The sequence below is a fragment of the Grampus griseus genome (assembly GCF_964374135.1).
Source record: "Grampus griseus genome assembly, chromosome: 7".
In the NCBI taxonomy this organism is placed as follows: domain Eukaryota; kingdom Metazoa; phylum Chordata; class Mammalia; order Artiodactyla; family Delphinidae; genus Grampus; species Grampus griseus.
The window spans coordinates 21,823,451-21,839,262 of record NC_139001.1 but is presented as its reverse complement, the minus strand read 5'-3'; the positions used below and the strand labels follow the sequence as shown (position 1 = coordinate 21,839,262).

Here is a 15,812-nt window from a genome sequence, read left to right as displayed (position 1 = left end):
ATTGCACAAGAGTGATACTTCTCAAATGTAGCCTCAAAATAAATGGCTAGCTTGCTGGCTAGTAAAAGTAGGGCATGAGAAATGGGGTTTTCTCATTGTTTTGTTTTTCCCTTGGGATACTCACCAGTATGGTCTGTACAGAAAGAATATTTCTGGTCTTGCTCATAATTGGAAGTTGTGCTGCACCAGAGATGTCCATCCTGTCGCCCTTCTGTGGTGCAGGAGTAGAAAGTCCTGCCGTTGTAGGTGAATGGTAGGACGCAAGGCTCCCCATTTGAATTGCCACCATAAGTCTGGGTTATAGCTACAATCAGAACCAAAAGGGTCTCAGTAAATACAGCAGCATTTATCTCCCACCAGTAGCTCCTTATTTATACTTAACTGAGACTGAGCATGTGTCCTCAGAAGGAAAAAAAAAAAAAAAAACTGAGTATGACCAGCTGTAAGTATTAACCAGATCATAATATTGTCAAAATGCCTTATTCATGAAGCCACGTTTTTTGAGGGTAGAGCAACACCCGAGTTCTCCTTCTGACATCCTTTGTTACCACCTCTGCTACCATGCCTCAGTTTCCCATTTGCAAAGCTATATTACTACAGGTTTAATTAAAGATGCTGCTCAAGGGATACTGGAGGTGTATATACAACTCTGTTGGTGCTATAAGAATTAATACATGAGGCTGTACTAGGGGAAAAGTCGTGTGCCAATTATTATTGCTATAATTACTACCACTTTTAGAGCGCGGAAGAGATGCATTAGGTTGTTGAAAGAAGTTTACGTCACAGAGTTTCAGAACTTTGAGATCTAGAGTACCAGATAGGGATGGATTAGCTATTCAGAAAGTAACCTCTTGTAACAACATTTTAGACAAACAGAGACAGTACATAGCAGTTTAGTACTCACTACAGGAAAGAAAATACATAGATTAAAAAGATCAGAAGAAAATATATCAAACACCAAACCCTGGTTGTTATTACAGGGTGGTAAGATTACAAGCTTTTCTTGTTTGTTTTCCATTTTTTGGTCAATGAATGTATTGCCTTTTAAAATCTGTTTTAAAAAGATGACACAGACCTGTCTCTTGGCAGCTGACTCCATTGCCCAGGCAAGTGCAAAGCATTTGCTTATTTCCTTGTGCCTTCAGCCACTGCATGCCCACGGAGTAAACCACACCACTGTCTGTGACACAGTGACCGTACGGAGCCGGCTGGGGGTGAGGCTGTGGCTGGTAAATGGCCGTTCGGACGTCTGTGAAGGAGCCAGATCCTAAGGGCACAAGAAAGGCAAGGCACAGAGCAGGTTTAGAGAAAACCACTTTCTGCAGTAGCTTTCTCGGATCTTCAAGGTCCCCTACAGATGACTCTGCAATCTGTGCTGTTACTGAGCTGGGACTGGAAACAAATGCCCGTCCCTTCCTGCATTGGCTTTTGCGCTCAGCCTAGGAAATAATCCACAAGAGTTTACCCAGGGGTTTCCATCTTCTAGCTTATCTGGAGCTACCGAGAGTATATTTCTAAATCACCAACTTTATTCTGCCACTCAACAGAGCAGATACCTTCAACAACTCCTTACTCACTCCAGCGAGCTCAAAGTTCACGCCTTCACGATCCTCCACACCTAACCCGCTTTCAGCTCGCTTCTGACCACTTCCGTCCTTGCTCTATCTCTTCCCTCACTGAGCTGCTCATCATTCCCTTCTGCACCCTGTGCTGTCCTCATGCTTTTCCCTTGGCTTGGAATGGTCTGTCTCACACTTCCTCTCTTAGCATCTCCCATTCGCCCAATCTATCTGGGCATCTCTCTTCCTGATACTGTTTTGAGAAGCCCCTGCCCCTCTGCAGCAGACCTATTGCCATTGGTGTAACTCTGAGCTCCTCAGAGGAGGCCCCGGGCAGCCATATTGGAGTCTCTATTCGCTGCCCCTCCTTCCACTGTTTGTTTCTCCTCAGGATTACTTGGGAATTCTGTTGTGGTGTTTTCTAAAACCAATCAATTCTCTTAATACTGCTTTCCTTTCAGAGTAAGACAACAGAATATGTTGATCTTTTCTTTAAACCTATAGAAATTTGTTCTCCCGAGGGCAAGGCCCAAGGAAGAGTGGAATCAGAACTGAAGCTAGAATGACTGATAGACTGAATTCAGCAGCTCCGTAAGCTAAACACTAAAACCCAAATACTTCACAGACCACAGTCCCAAAGTCACACATGTTGGGGGAACATGGCGTCTGTATTCATACACCCCACCTGGCAGAGTCACAGTGCAAAGGAGCATTAAGATCCTGTAGAAGGTTCCATTTGGTTTAACCCTATGTTGCTCAAACATTTTTGAACAATGGAGCCATTTCAGTATAATATTAGTAATATTAATAAAAACAGATAACAATTATTGAATGCTTACTGCATTTAACCCAACTACCCTTTGAATTTAAACTACTTCAGTAGACTGAGATTTGTAATTGTTTCTTTTTTTGGTTAGCAGCAATCTTACTGAAAATAATCAAATAACTCAAAGATATTATCAAATCTAATCTTGTTCACCTTCATAAGTGCTCACAGCAAGACGAAAACTCATCAAAAGGAAAAAAATCCAAACAAGTAATTAATAGTTTTAGCTAGATGACCAATTGATAAAAGACTAAACAACAATGCTAGCACACTGTGTAGTGAAAACTTGATCAAAACAGAGCAAGAATAATAAAGAAGTACACACTCCTGATTCCCCTATTTCTTTCTTTAGATTCTTACAAAACAAGCTACAATGCAAAGATCTTGTTCTTGTACCAGAAATAATTAAAACTTCTTTTATTTAAAAAATGCTTAGATATTGTGTCATTCCTTCCCATCTCTAGGCCCCCTCTGATTTTCTCAAATTGTGAATGCTAATACATGGAAAAAATGATTGTGCATTATTTTATGGAACGCAACAAAGTTTGCTGGAGCATGGAAACCACACATCAAGGACTGTGTCTGCTACAAAAAAAAGCAGAATGTCAGGACAAGGAGATATATTCCATTCTGAAAAAGAACAAATGTACTTTTCCCCTTTTCCTAGCAGAAGAATCAAGTGATCATGTAACTCAACAAAAATCTCGCATTTCCATTAAAATGCACTTTAGATATTCACAATACATATAAATGTGTATGTATATGTGTGTATCCATATGCGTATACATCTATAGATCTATATATATTTATCTATCTATACCTTTATGTATAAATCATGTAGGTTAGCATTTTCTTAGACATCAGTTTTACCTCTTGGGGCTAAAATGGATTTTTTCCCGCTAAGATCCATTTTCATTTCATTTTTATTTAAGTTTAAAATTTGACATTAAACAAACTTTTAACAACTAAGAGTCTGCAAATGAACTCAGCTTACTAGCCAAAACACTGCAAATCATCCTTCAATGGCATGTCAAGGGAAAGATGGATTTGCAGAAATACTTTATGCAAGGCGCCCCCATTTGGGTCCCACTGGCCCTGAGACTCACCGGCAGACGTGGTCTGCAGGGTTGTGTGCCTCTCACACTTCCACTCGCCACGGCCGTTGCCAGTGCAGATGCATTGGAGCAGGTTCCCCCGATTGTCCTTCTTGCGCCAGGTATCCCCAATTCTATAGGATGTCCTAGTGTCCTGATCGTTGCATCTGTCTGTGTCAGAAAGGAAACACTGAAACATGTAAATCAGGTCGAGCTTGGCAAGTGCTCAGTGCAAACCTAAAATAAGAATAGAGTTGTTTCTAATAACGACTTACTGTATAGCACAGGGAACTCTATTCAATATTCTGTAATAACCTATATGGGGAAAGAATCTGAAAAAGAGTGGATATATGTATATGTATGTTACTTTGCTGTATACCTGAAAGTAACACAACACTGTATAAGTCAACTGTACTCTAATAAAAATTAAAAAAAAAGAGTTGTTTCAAGTTTGGTGCTGTTTTTGGATGATACGTTTATATTCAGCTGTGGTGCCGCGGGTGTTAACTTCTGAAAGATGGGATTGCATTTGAAACAGTGTGAAGGGAGCTGTATGATGTAGTCTAGTTCCACTTCTCTGTCTGCCAAAACAATTTTTTTCATTCATTAAATCTTCATTCATTCATTCAATTCATTAAATTTGGTAAAAGTCAAATCTTTCATTCACTACATTGTTTTCACATTGTTCATTTGACCAAATTCATCCTCTGGCTTTCTAATCTCCCCTCTCTTTCCTTCTCAGGCTCTCCGGGCTTTCTCATAGTCATTATTGTATACAGCCTGCCTTTCCATAGGGGACTCTCTTTAGAAAACTAGGAACAATAGGGAGGCAGGTAGGTCTCAAAGGGTCTCCCCCAACTGCCCCAAAGGAGCAATTAAAAGATAGCAGCATCTCTTTCTTCATTTGTTATGTAAAACAATTCAGGGGACTACCAACCTCTTCTACCAACTAAACTATTCTCTCCCCTGGTCCCACCCCACCTCCACAAACAAACATCTATTTAACATCAATAACAAAATGGCCTCTTTTGAATTGCTCGGTGTTAACTCTCTGACGGAAAAGTGGGATTATTAATATAAAATGATAATTTGTAACTAAATTACTACTCGTCTATGTGTTCAATTATCTGGCAAATAGATTGTTTCAATTATAATCCAGCTTTGCCCATATGCTACAATGTGAGTAGAGAGGATTTGATTTGTTTGTGAATCAGAAAATCATTGCACTGGGTTAGAGAAAAAATAATTAGTTAATGTAAGTTCACACAAATACACACCCACATTGATCTCCCACCACAGCAGAAGTCTGAATAAAGATATCATTGCTGGTTACACTTTTCCCCAAATTCCCAGCTAAAAGTGATGTCTTCCCCTGAACTTCCATTGCACTATTTCAGTATTTGTCTTGAAGTCCTTAATACTGTGCTTTGTAGAATGTGAATATGTATAAGCCTTTCTCATCACTCTGACCTACTTACTAAGTGCTCTTTGAAAGCTGGGTTAATGTCCAATTCATTTTTGCATCCCTATATCATCTTGTATAAAGTAGGGGCTTACACAATTTCATGGAATAAATGACTTTTCTTTGAGAAACTTTTCCCAACTTGCTATTAGAAGAGTTTTAAATAATAGATAAGAATTTAAGTCAAACATCTAATTTGTCTTAAGCTAAAACATTGCCTCCAAGGTCTTGGAAGTCTGAGAATCATAATAAAATTTAAATGCAAAAGATTTAATGAACTGGAAGGTTCTGGGAACTATTTGGTTAGAATTGTTATCACTTTTCAGGAAAGACAATTTTTTGCTTGCAAAGAATTCAAATTTGGATGATGAACATGTTAATATGGCTAAGTGCTTTAAGCTGGATAAATAAAATATGTTCAAAATTATTTAGATTTGATTTTAAATGTATTTATAACATCGATAGCTAATGGCTGTTTTGCTTAGCAAACTCTATGATCACTATTGGTTTGAAATCTCACAAAAGGAGCTTTGAACCCCTAAGGCAACAAGTAAGGCTCCAGGGCAGTCTTAGAGCAGCAGAGATACCAGAGGGTAGCTTCTTCACAGCACTGGTAAACCTAAAGAGACACCGTCCTTAACCCTAGAATAAACACATAATTTTAACCTATGGGGTAAGTACCTTTTATTTTCATCAATTTTGTCAATGAATACGCCTTATTTAAATTTCAAACATAGAAGGAAACCAAAAACTTTAGAGCTTTAGCTCCTTTCTATGTCAAGAGCACCCACGTGCCCAAAGATGCATTTGCCTGTTATTTTAACGATTTCTTTGCTACTTAGAAAATATCTCAGTGATACTTTAGATGAAACATTTGCAACTAATCTTCAGGTCCGCAACACATTTGGCATTTAAATGCATATTAAGGTTTCTTCCTCAGTAGCTGATAACCTAAGACCTTATTGAACTAAGTTTTTTTTTTTTTTTTAATTTAGTCTTCTTTGAAGAAGCAAAGTAAGTTGCTTATGGAATTTGTCTTTTTTTTTTTTTTTTTTTTTTTTTTGCGGTACGCGGGCCTCTCACTGTTGTGGCCTCTCCCATTGAGGACCACAGGCTCCGGACGCGCAGGCTTAGTGGCCGTGGCTCACGGGCCCAGCCGCTCCGTGGCATGTGGGATCTTCCCAGACTGGGGCACGAACCCATGTCCCCTGCATCGGCAGGCGGACTCTCAACCACTGCGCCACCAGGGAAGCCCTTGGAATTTTTCTTGACATCCAAATGTTACCACGTTGGTGGAAATGGATGTGTTCTAAGTGACATCACATGACAATTCTCTCTAGGAATCCAGAACACAACGCCTGGTCTCATCTTTAACATAAAGATCTAAAACATACTCCTGGAGGTACAGGTGATGCGTCCACTGCCTTCTCCCAGACAAGTACAATCCACCATCATCCAGCCTTGATAAGGCTTTTCCCAGGTCTCCCCGACAACGTAGGAAGTCCCAGCAGCGTGATCAAAACATTTCTCAGCTGTAGGGGAATTTGAAAGAAAAACAGAAAAAAAGGGGGTTATTTTGAATTGGGCAGTTTCCCTGTAATTTAAATTGTACTGTGTAAGCAAAAATCCAGCCACATTTTTTTAAGTGGTACTCTGTTCAAAAAGAAAGGCACGCCCTGTAACTAAGCACATTGTGTAACCAAAGCGAAAGAAAGCTCGAGCCAAGTTGGCAGGCAGAAATTCTGTTCTCCTAATAAGTCCATGGACTGTATATTTTCCGCTAGTACCATTATTCACACCAGTATTTTGAGTGAAAAAGATCTATGTATGTATCCAGAGGGAGAGTAAATATGCAAAATTCCAACCTTAATTATGAAAGACCAATTATTAATGCCTAAATAAAATGACAAGAAAGCTATTTAAAATTTGGATTGCTGTAAAAACAGAGACAACACAAAGAAAAAAAAAGCCTCTGAATTAGAGAACAATCAGAATAAAATTTATAGTCAAAAACTTTTAGATTTGTATCAATAGAATTCAGCTGAGGATTGACACAAAAAGAAACTCAGCAATTTTTATTTTGACAAAAAATGACCAAGGGGATGACAGAGCACACGCCATATCGTGTTTTTGTCCAGTGCGTTCCAATAAAGAAATATGTCAAAAGGGTCATTTTTTTTTCTTTTAAATAACTGTCATCTTGACCAAGGAGAAATCTGAAATCAGATCTTAGAGAAAACAAATGACTTCTTCCTAAATCTTTCAACTCTATCTTGTGTTTTTGAAACAAAATTAAGACATCTATACATGGTTGGTACTTTTTGATCTGATTCCTTTAAGAAGACTATGGATTAATAAGATTTCATTATTTGAAATAGAATTCTCAGTTTGTTATCTTTTTTATTGGAATTCATATATCTTGTCCAAGTCGATTTTGGCTCAACCCAATATTTTAACTGTGCCTCCCCACCCTTCATTCATCCCCAGGAGTCACACACCTATGGGTTTGCAGGTCCATTCTCCTTTCCCGTTACCGAGACACACACACTCCAACATGTAACCACCAGTCTCGTGTGGTCTCCTCCAGGTGTCACCAATCTTGTAGGACTGACCCCCTTCATGGCAGCGGTCTGATCAAGATAAAAAGCCAATGTTAGAGAGAGTGGTCTAGAAAATATTTTTAAGAAAAGTCTCATGTTCCAACCAGGACAGGCACTTAGGTTAGCCAAAGTAAGAGAACAGCTTTCCCATCAGAGACAGGGGAAAAGCTAACAGGTCTGGTCACTTTGGGTCATTCAATTAAATGTCTTGTTTAAGCACAATGGGAAACCACAGAGAAAATTTGAATGGCAAAGAAAGGAGACATAAATCCTAGTTCCCCAGAGAGATCACAGGAAATTGGGTTCTAAAGCAGAAAAGAAAGGTTGCCAGGCATGGCCTCTCACATACACAGCGGGTTAAGTCTGAGACTAATTCAATGAAAAAAGCCACATCAGGCCTAGCATTCCAGCTTTCAGGATGTGGAGAGTCTGTATTTCACCCTAGAAATGTCATTTTGATGGAAAGAAATAGATGTATATATAGCAAGTGTGGAAATCTGGGTACTTTTCTAGGCTATTTAACACAAGGGCACATGCAAAGGTTAAACTGTCCACTAGACTGTAAACGCCATGGGACACTGACTCTTAAGATTTACCAGTACACTTGGATAAAGGCTGACATTAAATATGGGAAAGGCTGATTGGGCTTATTCACAAGAGACTGATTTGTCTTTTCGACAGAGCCATCAAGTGACTTTATACAACGATGGATTAAAAAAAAACTAAATGCTATGTTAATAGAATCTATTGGTAACCCAATGAATCATACTGGAAAGTTTGACTTAGCTAAACTAGAATTGCTGAGAGTCAGTCCAGATCCCAGAGTACCCTGGAAACACTATCAGGCTAATCATTCCGTATTATTCCTGGGAATAGAGAGATCTGCTTCCCGGGCATAAACTATTGGTTACAAAGAAATCAGACTGTTTCTGTGAGATCCAAGAGGTCTGGGCATTGCAAACAAGAAGAGCAGACCACACAATGGTTAATTCACTCTTCGTGACCATCTTCCCAATCACTGCAGATCACCACATGGTCAGTCTGGCTTGAAGATGCCCAGATAACGTAAAATGGGCAACTCATCTAAGAATGCAATGGAACCCAAGAAATCCACGTGGTTATGTTATGTACGTACACGTGTACACACACACACACACACACACACACACAGACACACAGACACACACTCATAAATGCACACAGACTAAACACTGACTCCACCTATGCTCAGAGCCATCTTCCAGAAGCACAGGAACCAGTCGGGTGGCCACAGAAAACTGCCTGGTCACCTAGGGTAATCCCCAAATTAGGAATATCCAGTCATGGATAACAGAAAGTGACAGTGATGGTAACGGAAAAATTCATATTGTGCTATTTTAGCATCCCTTGACAGAAGGCCATTCTTACTTGCAATGGTGCAGCTTATTCTCCCTCGCCCAGCCCCAATGCAGGTGCAGTCCCAGATCATGGAGTCCTTAGGGCGCTCGTAAGTGTCGCCCACCCGGTAAGTGTTCCCGGTGTACTTGTCAAAGCAAGTCTCTTCAGCTGAGGGGAGAAGGAAAGTTCACATGAGCCTTACATATGTAAAGCTTTTCTCTTCCACTACTCCCATCCAAAGGAAAACTCACTTTTCCATTCTAGGAGTAGCAAGGGGCAAACGGAAAGTTTAAAAAAAATTGACATGGTAGATCTCGATTTTACCCTAGGCTCTAATAAAGCCTCAGTTTTCAATCTTTGACAAGTTCTCTAATTTTCTGGAAATGAATAGCCATTGGAAAGGATTCTCAGGCCCTTAGGAAAAAGCCATAACGTATGACCTTAGGACCGGCTAGATTGTGAAGGAAGGGCTTTGGATTCACCTCTCTGGCTCAGAAAGTCAAACCAAGGTCCACATAAAAATAAACAATCTGAAGAGCCCCTCCTCCCGCCCCTCCCCAGGCACTGTCAGTTATTAATCCTACTATTTCCATTTTAGCCTCATCAGTGCTTCTCTGTAGGAGTTGCCATAATTTACAAGAAATATATCAAGGGTCGTAAAGGAAGGACAACTTTGAAGTGGTTAATGATTTTATGTTGAACTGCAGGGGACAAATCACTTTACAATGTACTGCCCAAAGTGTTTTCTGTCCCATAATTTTACAGTTTAAGATTTGAAATTACTTTCTAATAAATTAAAATGTTATAATCATTTTTTTTTTTGGAGGAAGCAGGAACACACAACATTTTTCTTTTTTTTTTTTCTTCAAAGGCTTTGGGAAAGTAAAACCCCAAAAAAAGACTCTGGGAACTACTTTGAGATACATTTGTTCTATTGTTTTAAAGGTAAAAGGAAAATGTGAAAAGCAAATAGAAGCAGTTATTAAACATTTTTCAAGAGGAAATGACAAATAATTCTATTGGGGAAATGGTGAATGTAATTTTATTACTAATGCTAACTTTAATTAACAGGCACTACTTCTCCATCTATGAGAAGATATTAAGTACAAGACAGGCTCCCCCTGCCCCCACTTACGTTCAGGCTTGCTCTCGCAGTTAAAGCCCCGGCTCCCTCCATAACAGGTGCAGACCAAGGCACTGCCCAGGTAGGTGCGCTCCCATTGTTGGTTTATCTGATAGTGTTTCCCATTGTCATAACAACCAGCTATAAAGAATTAAAGGGAAAAGTCACTAAATTTGCATCCTTCTTTTTTCCAAATGATGGAATTTTCTTGCACAACTAAACTGATGAGCCTAAGCAACAAATGTAGGGGAAAAAGTTAACCATCAGAGCATCAGGAGAATTAAAAGCGACTAGATATCTAAAGAGTTAACCGCAAATTTGCACACATAGATATTTGGTTATTCCTTTTGTTTTTCTTCCGACTTAGTTAAATGTTATACAATGATGTCATTTCCATCTGGCCAGGGGTCTGCATCAAAGGCGTGGAAACATTTTGAAAAGCAGATAGCTGGGAACTACATTTTAAAACATGCAAGGAATTTCAGTGCTCTTTGGGGGTAATAAGTCGAGAAGGGCAACATTCAGCAGTTTCCTTTAGCCAAGGAAAAGGGAGGGTGTGTCTGAAAAACTGGAAGAGGATTTCTGATCTCCTTGGAGAAGCATCCTGGAGGCCTCAGGATGCAATCTGAACCAGTAACATCTCATTCAAAGCAGGAACGACACAGTTATTTAGCTACCGTCTCCTCACCCCCATTTTGAAAACGTTTAACCCCACAGTAATCCCACATGGAAAGTTTAAAGGCATACATCATTTTCTCTTTAAAGGCAAGTTTTGATGAATTCATAGGACTTAGACCTGAGTTGGTAAGAGCACTGCGGGACCTCGCAGAGCCCCTGTTCTCCAAGGCATTATCTTATTCTAGGCCCTCAGAACCAGCCTGCTCAAAGCAAGTCTTCTGGTTCCCCAGCCGGTTTCTCTCATTAAGGAGTGCACACTCTCCACACGCGCGCGCGCGCAAAACTTCAGCGACAACTTCGGTTGGCTTTACGGGTCCCATCCCTGCAACAGCCTGTTTCAGCCCGAGGTCAGTACTCACGCTTGCTTTGGCTTACAGCCAACGGGGACTGGGGCTGAACGACCTGCTGAGCCTGCCTCTTGCTCTTCGAGGCTCCAGTGGAGGGCACCGCTGTCCCCAGGAACAGGACGGTCAGCAGCAGCAGCAGCCGGGGCCCCGGATCCCCGAGCATCTTCAGACGGTGAGGCAACTCGCCACCAAGTTTGGTTCCCTTCGCAACCTGCGGGCGGAGTCCCTTTCAGTGCCGCCAAGAAGGTAAGGGCTGGAGGATGGGGAAAGGGAAGGGTAGAGGTACACAGGGGAAGGAGAGGACGAAAGAAGTTGTGGCTGCAGATCCCCTCTCCCCCGCTCGCGCCTAGGGCTCTCTCTCCTGCCCTGAAAAGCGCAGCCGGCGCGAGCGGCCGAGCCCAGAGGGCCGGGGTTTATATGGGACTGTCCCTTCCCGCCCCCCGCGAGGCCCTGGGCGCTGGGGAGGAGGGACCGGCTCGACTCCCCCCACCCTCCTCTCGCCGCCGCCGCCGCCGCCGACCGCGCGCGGATTGGCCCGGGCTGCGGGTGACGTCAGGGGGGCTGTGGGTTCTCCTCGAACAAAAGAGATGCTGATCGCCCGCCAGGATTGGGCAAGGGAACTTTTTTCTGTTTCCTTTGCGGTCATCAAACTTTTGGGGAGCAAAGGCGGAGGGATTGGGAAGCGGCTAGAAAGGGGTTGACTGGGAGGAAAGGGAGGGGCTGGAGTCGTGTGTAGCAAAGGGGTCGCAAGTCCACCCCCCCCAACCCCGCTTCCTTTTTCTATTTTATTGGGGTTGGCGGCGGGGAGTGGGGGTGGTTGAGGACATTGCGTCTCTTCTGGAAAAAAAGTCTCTGCTCACTGGAGTGCAGTTCGAGGGGGAGGGTAAAACCATAAAGTAGCCACCACCTTGCAGCTGTAGGAATGTAGACTTTGCCGTCCCAGGGCGCGGCTGGCCTTCACTCTGTTCCCTTTCTTTGGTTTACTGTGCACTGACTGGACACTCTCTTTGCCTTCACAGTTTCCTGTTCAAGACTTCTCCCCTTCTAAACGCTGTGCCTGCCCGGTTCTGAGGACGTTTTAGCTGGGGGGCAGGAGGGAGAAACGATCCTTTTAATGAGCTTTTACTTAGTACCAGGAGTTCTGCGGGGCGCTTGACGGATCCGGGGGTAATTCAGAGAACGAGGTTTCTTTTGAAAGGACAGAGCAGCAGTTTGCTTTTTTCCAAATATGCAAGAAAGTCTTCTTTTCCCGGGGATGGGATGCCTGTTACCACTGAAAACTGAAAAGTTGGACCGACCTCGGAGAAAGATGGTGGTGTCCTTGCCCATGTTCACCGCGCCCGTTACACAAAGCAGAGATCCTTGAGTCCTTAAAAGCCGAGAAAAGACCGTTTCCAGTCTTTCCTTCCTACAGTCCCTTCCTTGATTTTATTTGGCATTTTCGTTTGGTGGACATCGGTCTCATCACAGAATTCCCCTCCCCCAGCCCCGTTGCCAGACTTTTTTTTTTTCCAAAATGTTACTTACTCCAAGAATATGGAAAGTTCCCATTTAAGATTTCCTTTTCTTTCCCTCTAAAGGCACAGGATAGAAAGGGAATCTGAGAAGTCTCTAGCATTTAGCAACTCATCACATCAGTCCTTTTTACAGACAAACACAAGTCATACGTGCTTTTTAAAGATCTTCAAAAGGAGTCCTCAACTTTCTTCGGTAACTCCTGAGAGATCTAAACTCAAAGCTTTGCCTCCTAGTTAGGTTCCTAGTGCAGACCTCCCGTTTGCTTTGAGAATCTATGAACGCTGCTAGCCAAATACGTTTGTTTCTGTGATTGCTTTTCTCCAAAAGTTCTGCCTTCAGCGACTGCCATGGGGTAATTTGAACTCTGGTCTATAAAATACCGACACATCAAAGACACAAAACTAACATTTGCTTTTATTAACACAGGGAATTAAAGGGGGGAAAAAAAACCACACAGCAAATATCAGTTTCCTACAAGCAGTGTAAAGTAACTTCTTGAGGCATCTTTGTGACCAATTTTGCAAGTTGAAAGAGTGCCACAGATTTCCCCAAATTTAGAGTCTTGTCTGGGTTAGAGGGTTTGTTCTGTTGTTCCCCCCCCCCCCCCCGATTTCTCATCATCACTTGACAAAGCAGTTTTCTTTTTCAAATTAAAAGGGCCCCTTGTAAAATTCTTAGTAAATTTCTAGGAAGCTGGGTGTTCCTTCCAGAGGGAACGGTACCTGGAAATCAGGATGTAAGCAAGGTAAACCTGAAGCTAATGCTTTCTTAAAATACGTAGATTCTGGGGGAAGGAAATAAATGGTTAGAAATGTATTTTGTCAACCAAAACCATGATAGTTTGATATATTTACTGTACTCAAAATACATTAGAATAATATACACAAGAGAGCTTGGAGGAAAAAAGCCCAAGTGACTTACATTTCAGAAGAAACTGATATTACAATCCATTGAAATATAATTTGCTTAAGGATATGGTATATTTCTAATGTCTCAGAAGCAAAAATATAACAATATACTGACTGAATTTTATAGAAATGCTTGAGAGTTCACCCTTTTACTTGAAAGTGACTCTTCTTTTTTCTTTGGAGACAGAAACATTTTCTTAGATAGCAAGGCTTATCACAGTATTCTTTCATTATCAAAGCCCCTTGTAATTGTGTAAGTCTATATCTCTAACTGGAGAGATAATTAAATCTCTCCACTCTGAGCCTGTTCAAACTAGGTATGCCTCGTGTCCAAGATTCCCTGGCACTCCCTTAAGACTATTTTGACAGGATGGGTTCTTCAGCAAATGGTACCCTCCTGTTTGTAGGATGTATCATTGGATTTCTTCTTCTCATCTCAATTTCGAGAAGGAAATGTGACAAAAGTAGATTCGTAGGTGCCTGGGGCTGGGGCTGGGCATGGGAATTAGCTGTCAATGGGCACAGGGAATCTTACTGGGGTGATGAAAATACATGTGCTAAAAGTAAATTGTCGTGGTGGCTGCTTAACTTGGTAAAGTTACTGAAAATCACCGAGTTGTACACTTAAAATGGGTGAATTTTATGGTATGTAAATTACACTCCAAAAAAGTTTTTAAAACATCGATTGAAACGTAGGATTTCTTTATTCTTCTTTTACTTGTATTGTACCATCTTCTGATTTTGTTTCAGTGACATGCACTCAAGTGGCTGCAGCATATGCAGGGTGCCCTCATTTCTTCATTTTTCTAAGAGGAAGTTTGCCTTTAAAACAGTAGTGGATTCTTTCTTCTACACCAGTAACCTCTGACAAAACCTACTATTTGTGTGACGCCACGCATGTGGTAGAGACAGAACAAATCTCTATTTACGACTGTGCCTTGTTTCTACTTGGACTTGCCATCGAGATAGAATTTTCTCAGAACCCAGGTAAACTTAAATGTTCAGGGCTTCCCTGGTGGTGCAGTGGTTGAGAGTCCGCCTGCCGCTGCAGGAGACGCGGGTTCGTGCCCCGGTCCGGGAAGATCCCACATGCCGCGGATCGGCTGGGCCCGTGAGCCATGGCCGCTGAGCCTGTGCGTCCGGAGCCTGCGCGTCCGGAGCCTGTGCTCCACAACGGGAGAGGACACAACAGTGAGAGGCCCCCGCGTACCGCACAAAAAAAAAAAAAAAAAAAAAAAAAAAAAGTTCAGTAACAAAAAGGAGCACATATATTTGTGAGTTTGGGGGTGTTATTTGGATGTTTTGTTACTGGAGAAGGTTAATGAGGAGCATGTGCAATTATGGAAATCTGAAGTGAATTGACTTCATTTGTTGAAATTATGGTTAAGCACAAAACAAATTTATCGGAGCCAGTCATTTAGAAAGGATTGAAATCAAAACAACTTGAGGGATAAGTTTGAAAAGCCAGTTTTGTTTCTAAGTGAAGAATGGCTTTTCTTTAAGAGGAATACACACATGAGAGACAATAACTGTCCTAGTCAAATCTCTTGCCTATTGAAAAACAAAAAATCTCATCCCTGATACAAAGTAACTTCTTGACCCCAAGGGTTACATTTAAATGAAGGTGGGCTGTTTTTCCTGTAAACCTTGGGCTTTTATCCTGTTCTTAATCTCTTTCAGTTCTGTTGGAGGGGAGGCCATTGATTAGGTGACCTTTGGAACTTTCTGCCTTAAGGGCCTGCAGTGTCTTTTACTATTTCATGGTCTTCTGTGGGTAGGTTGAATGGAGATAAATTACAGTAGTTTTGTTTCTTATCTTGATTTTATTTGGGGGGCATGAAATCCTTCCTATCTTCCCTTGAAAACAGCCGAGCTTGCAAAACCGCTACTCATTAAGCACAGGTGCTAGAAGGAAAAATAAACTGCCCCATGGACAGCCCTCATGGGTGGAATGTCTGGACAGTTGTCTAGAATTGACAAGGCCTTGCAACCAGGGGAAAAAAAAATCCTTGATAAGGGCTTTAAATTATGCCTTGAAAGCTAGCCAGTTTTCGCTTAATCAGCATTTTGTTTATAGTTTAAGTTAGTTTATTATTTAATCAGCACTTTTAAAAGCCTTAATCGGTGTCCTTTGTTTTTTAACAGAAGTGCTTTTTCTCATTAGAGTGATGTAACTCCCAAAAGGCTTTGCAAAGGAGTCTTATTCTTCTAGTAAAGGGGAACAAACTACTGGGTAGCTGGACCACTCACCCAGAACTGTATTATAGAACATTTCAGCTTTCCAAGATAGGTAGTAGTTTCTTAGAAAATTTTTATTTCT

At 41.5% G+C, this 15,812-nt stretch overlaps 1 protein-coding gene across 1 annotated transcript in view; it reads right to left on the bottom strand.

Moving 5' to 3' along the window:
* Positions 1–11,495, bottom strand: part of FN1 (fibronectin 1) — a 68,045-nt gene extending 56,550 nt beyond the window's left edge. Inside the window, exons 1-8 of the mRNA XM_082658265.1 lie at positions 11,079–11,495; positions 10,054–10,182; positions 8,949–9,086; positions 7,440–7,571; positions 6,336–6,473; positions 3,492–3,650; positions 1,076–1,267; positions 125–304 (exon numbers count right to left, since the gene is read on the bottom strand). Coding sequence (XP_082514391.1) covers positions 125–304; positions 1,076–1,267; positions 3,492–3,650; positions 6,336–6,473; positions 7,440–7,571; positions 8,949–9,086; positions 10,054–10,182; positions 11,079–11,229 — 1,219 coding nt within the window. The 5' untranslated portion in view covers positions 11,230–11,495. The remainder of the gene's footprint in view (positions 1–124; positions 305–1,075; positions 1,268–3,491; positions 3,651–6,335; positions 6,474–7,439; positions 7,572–8,948; positions 9,087–10,053; positions 10,183–11,078) is intronic.
* Between the last annotated feature and the right edge of the window lie 4,317 nt (positions 11,496–15,812).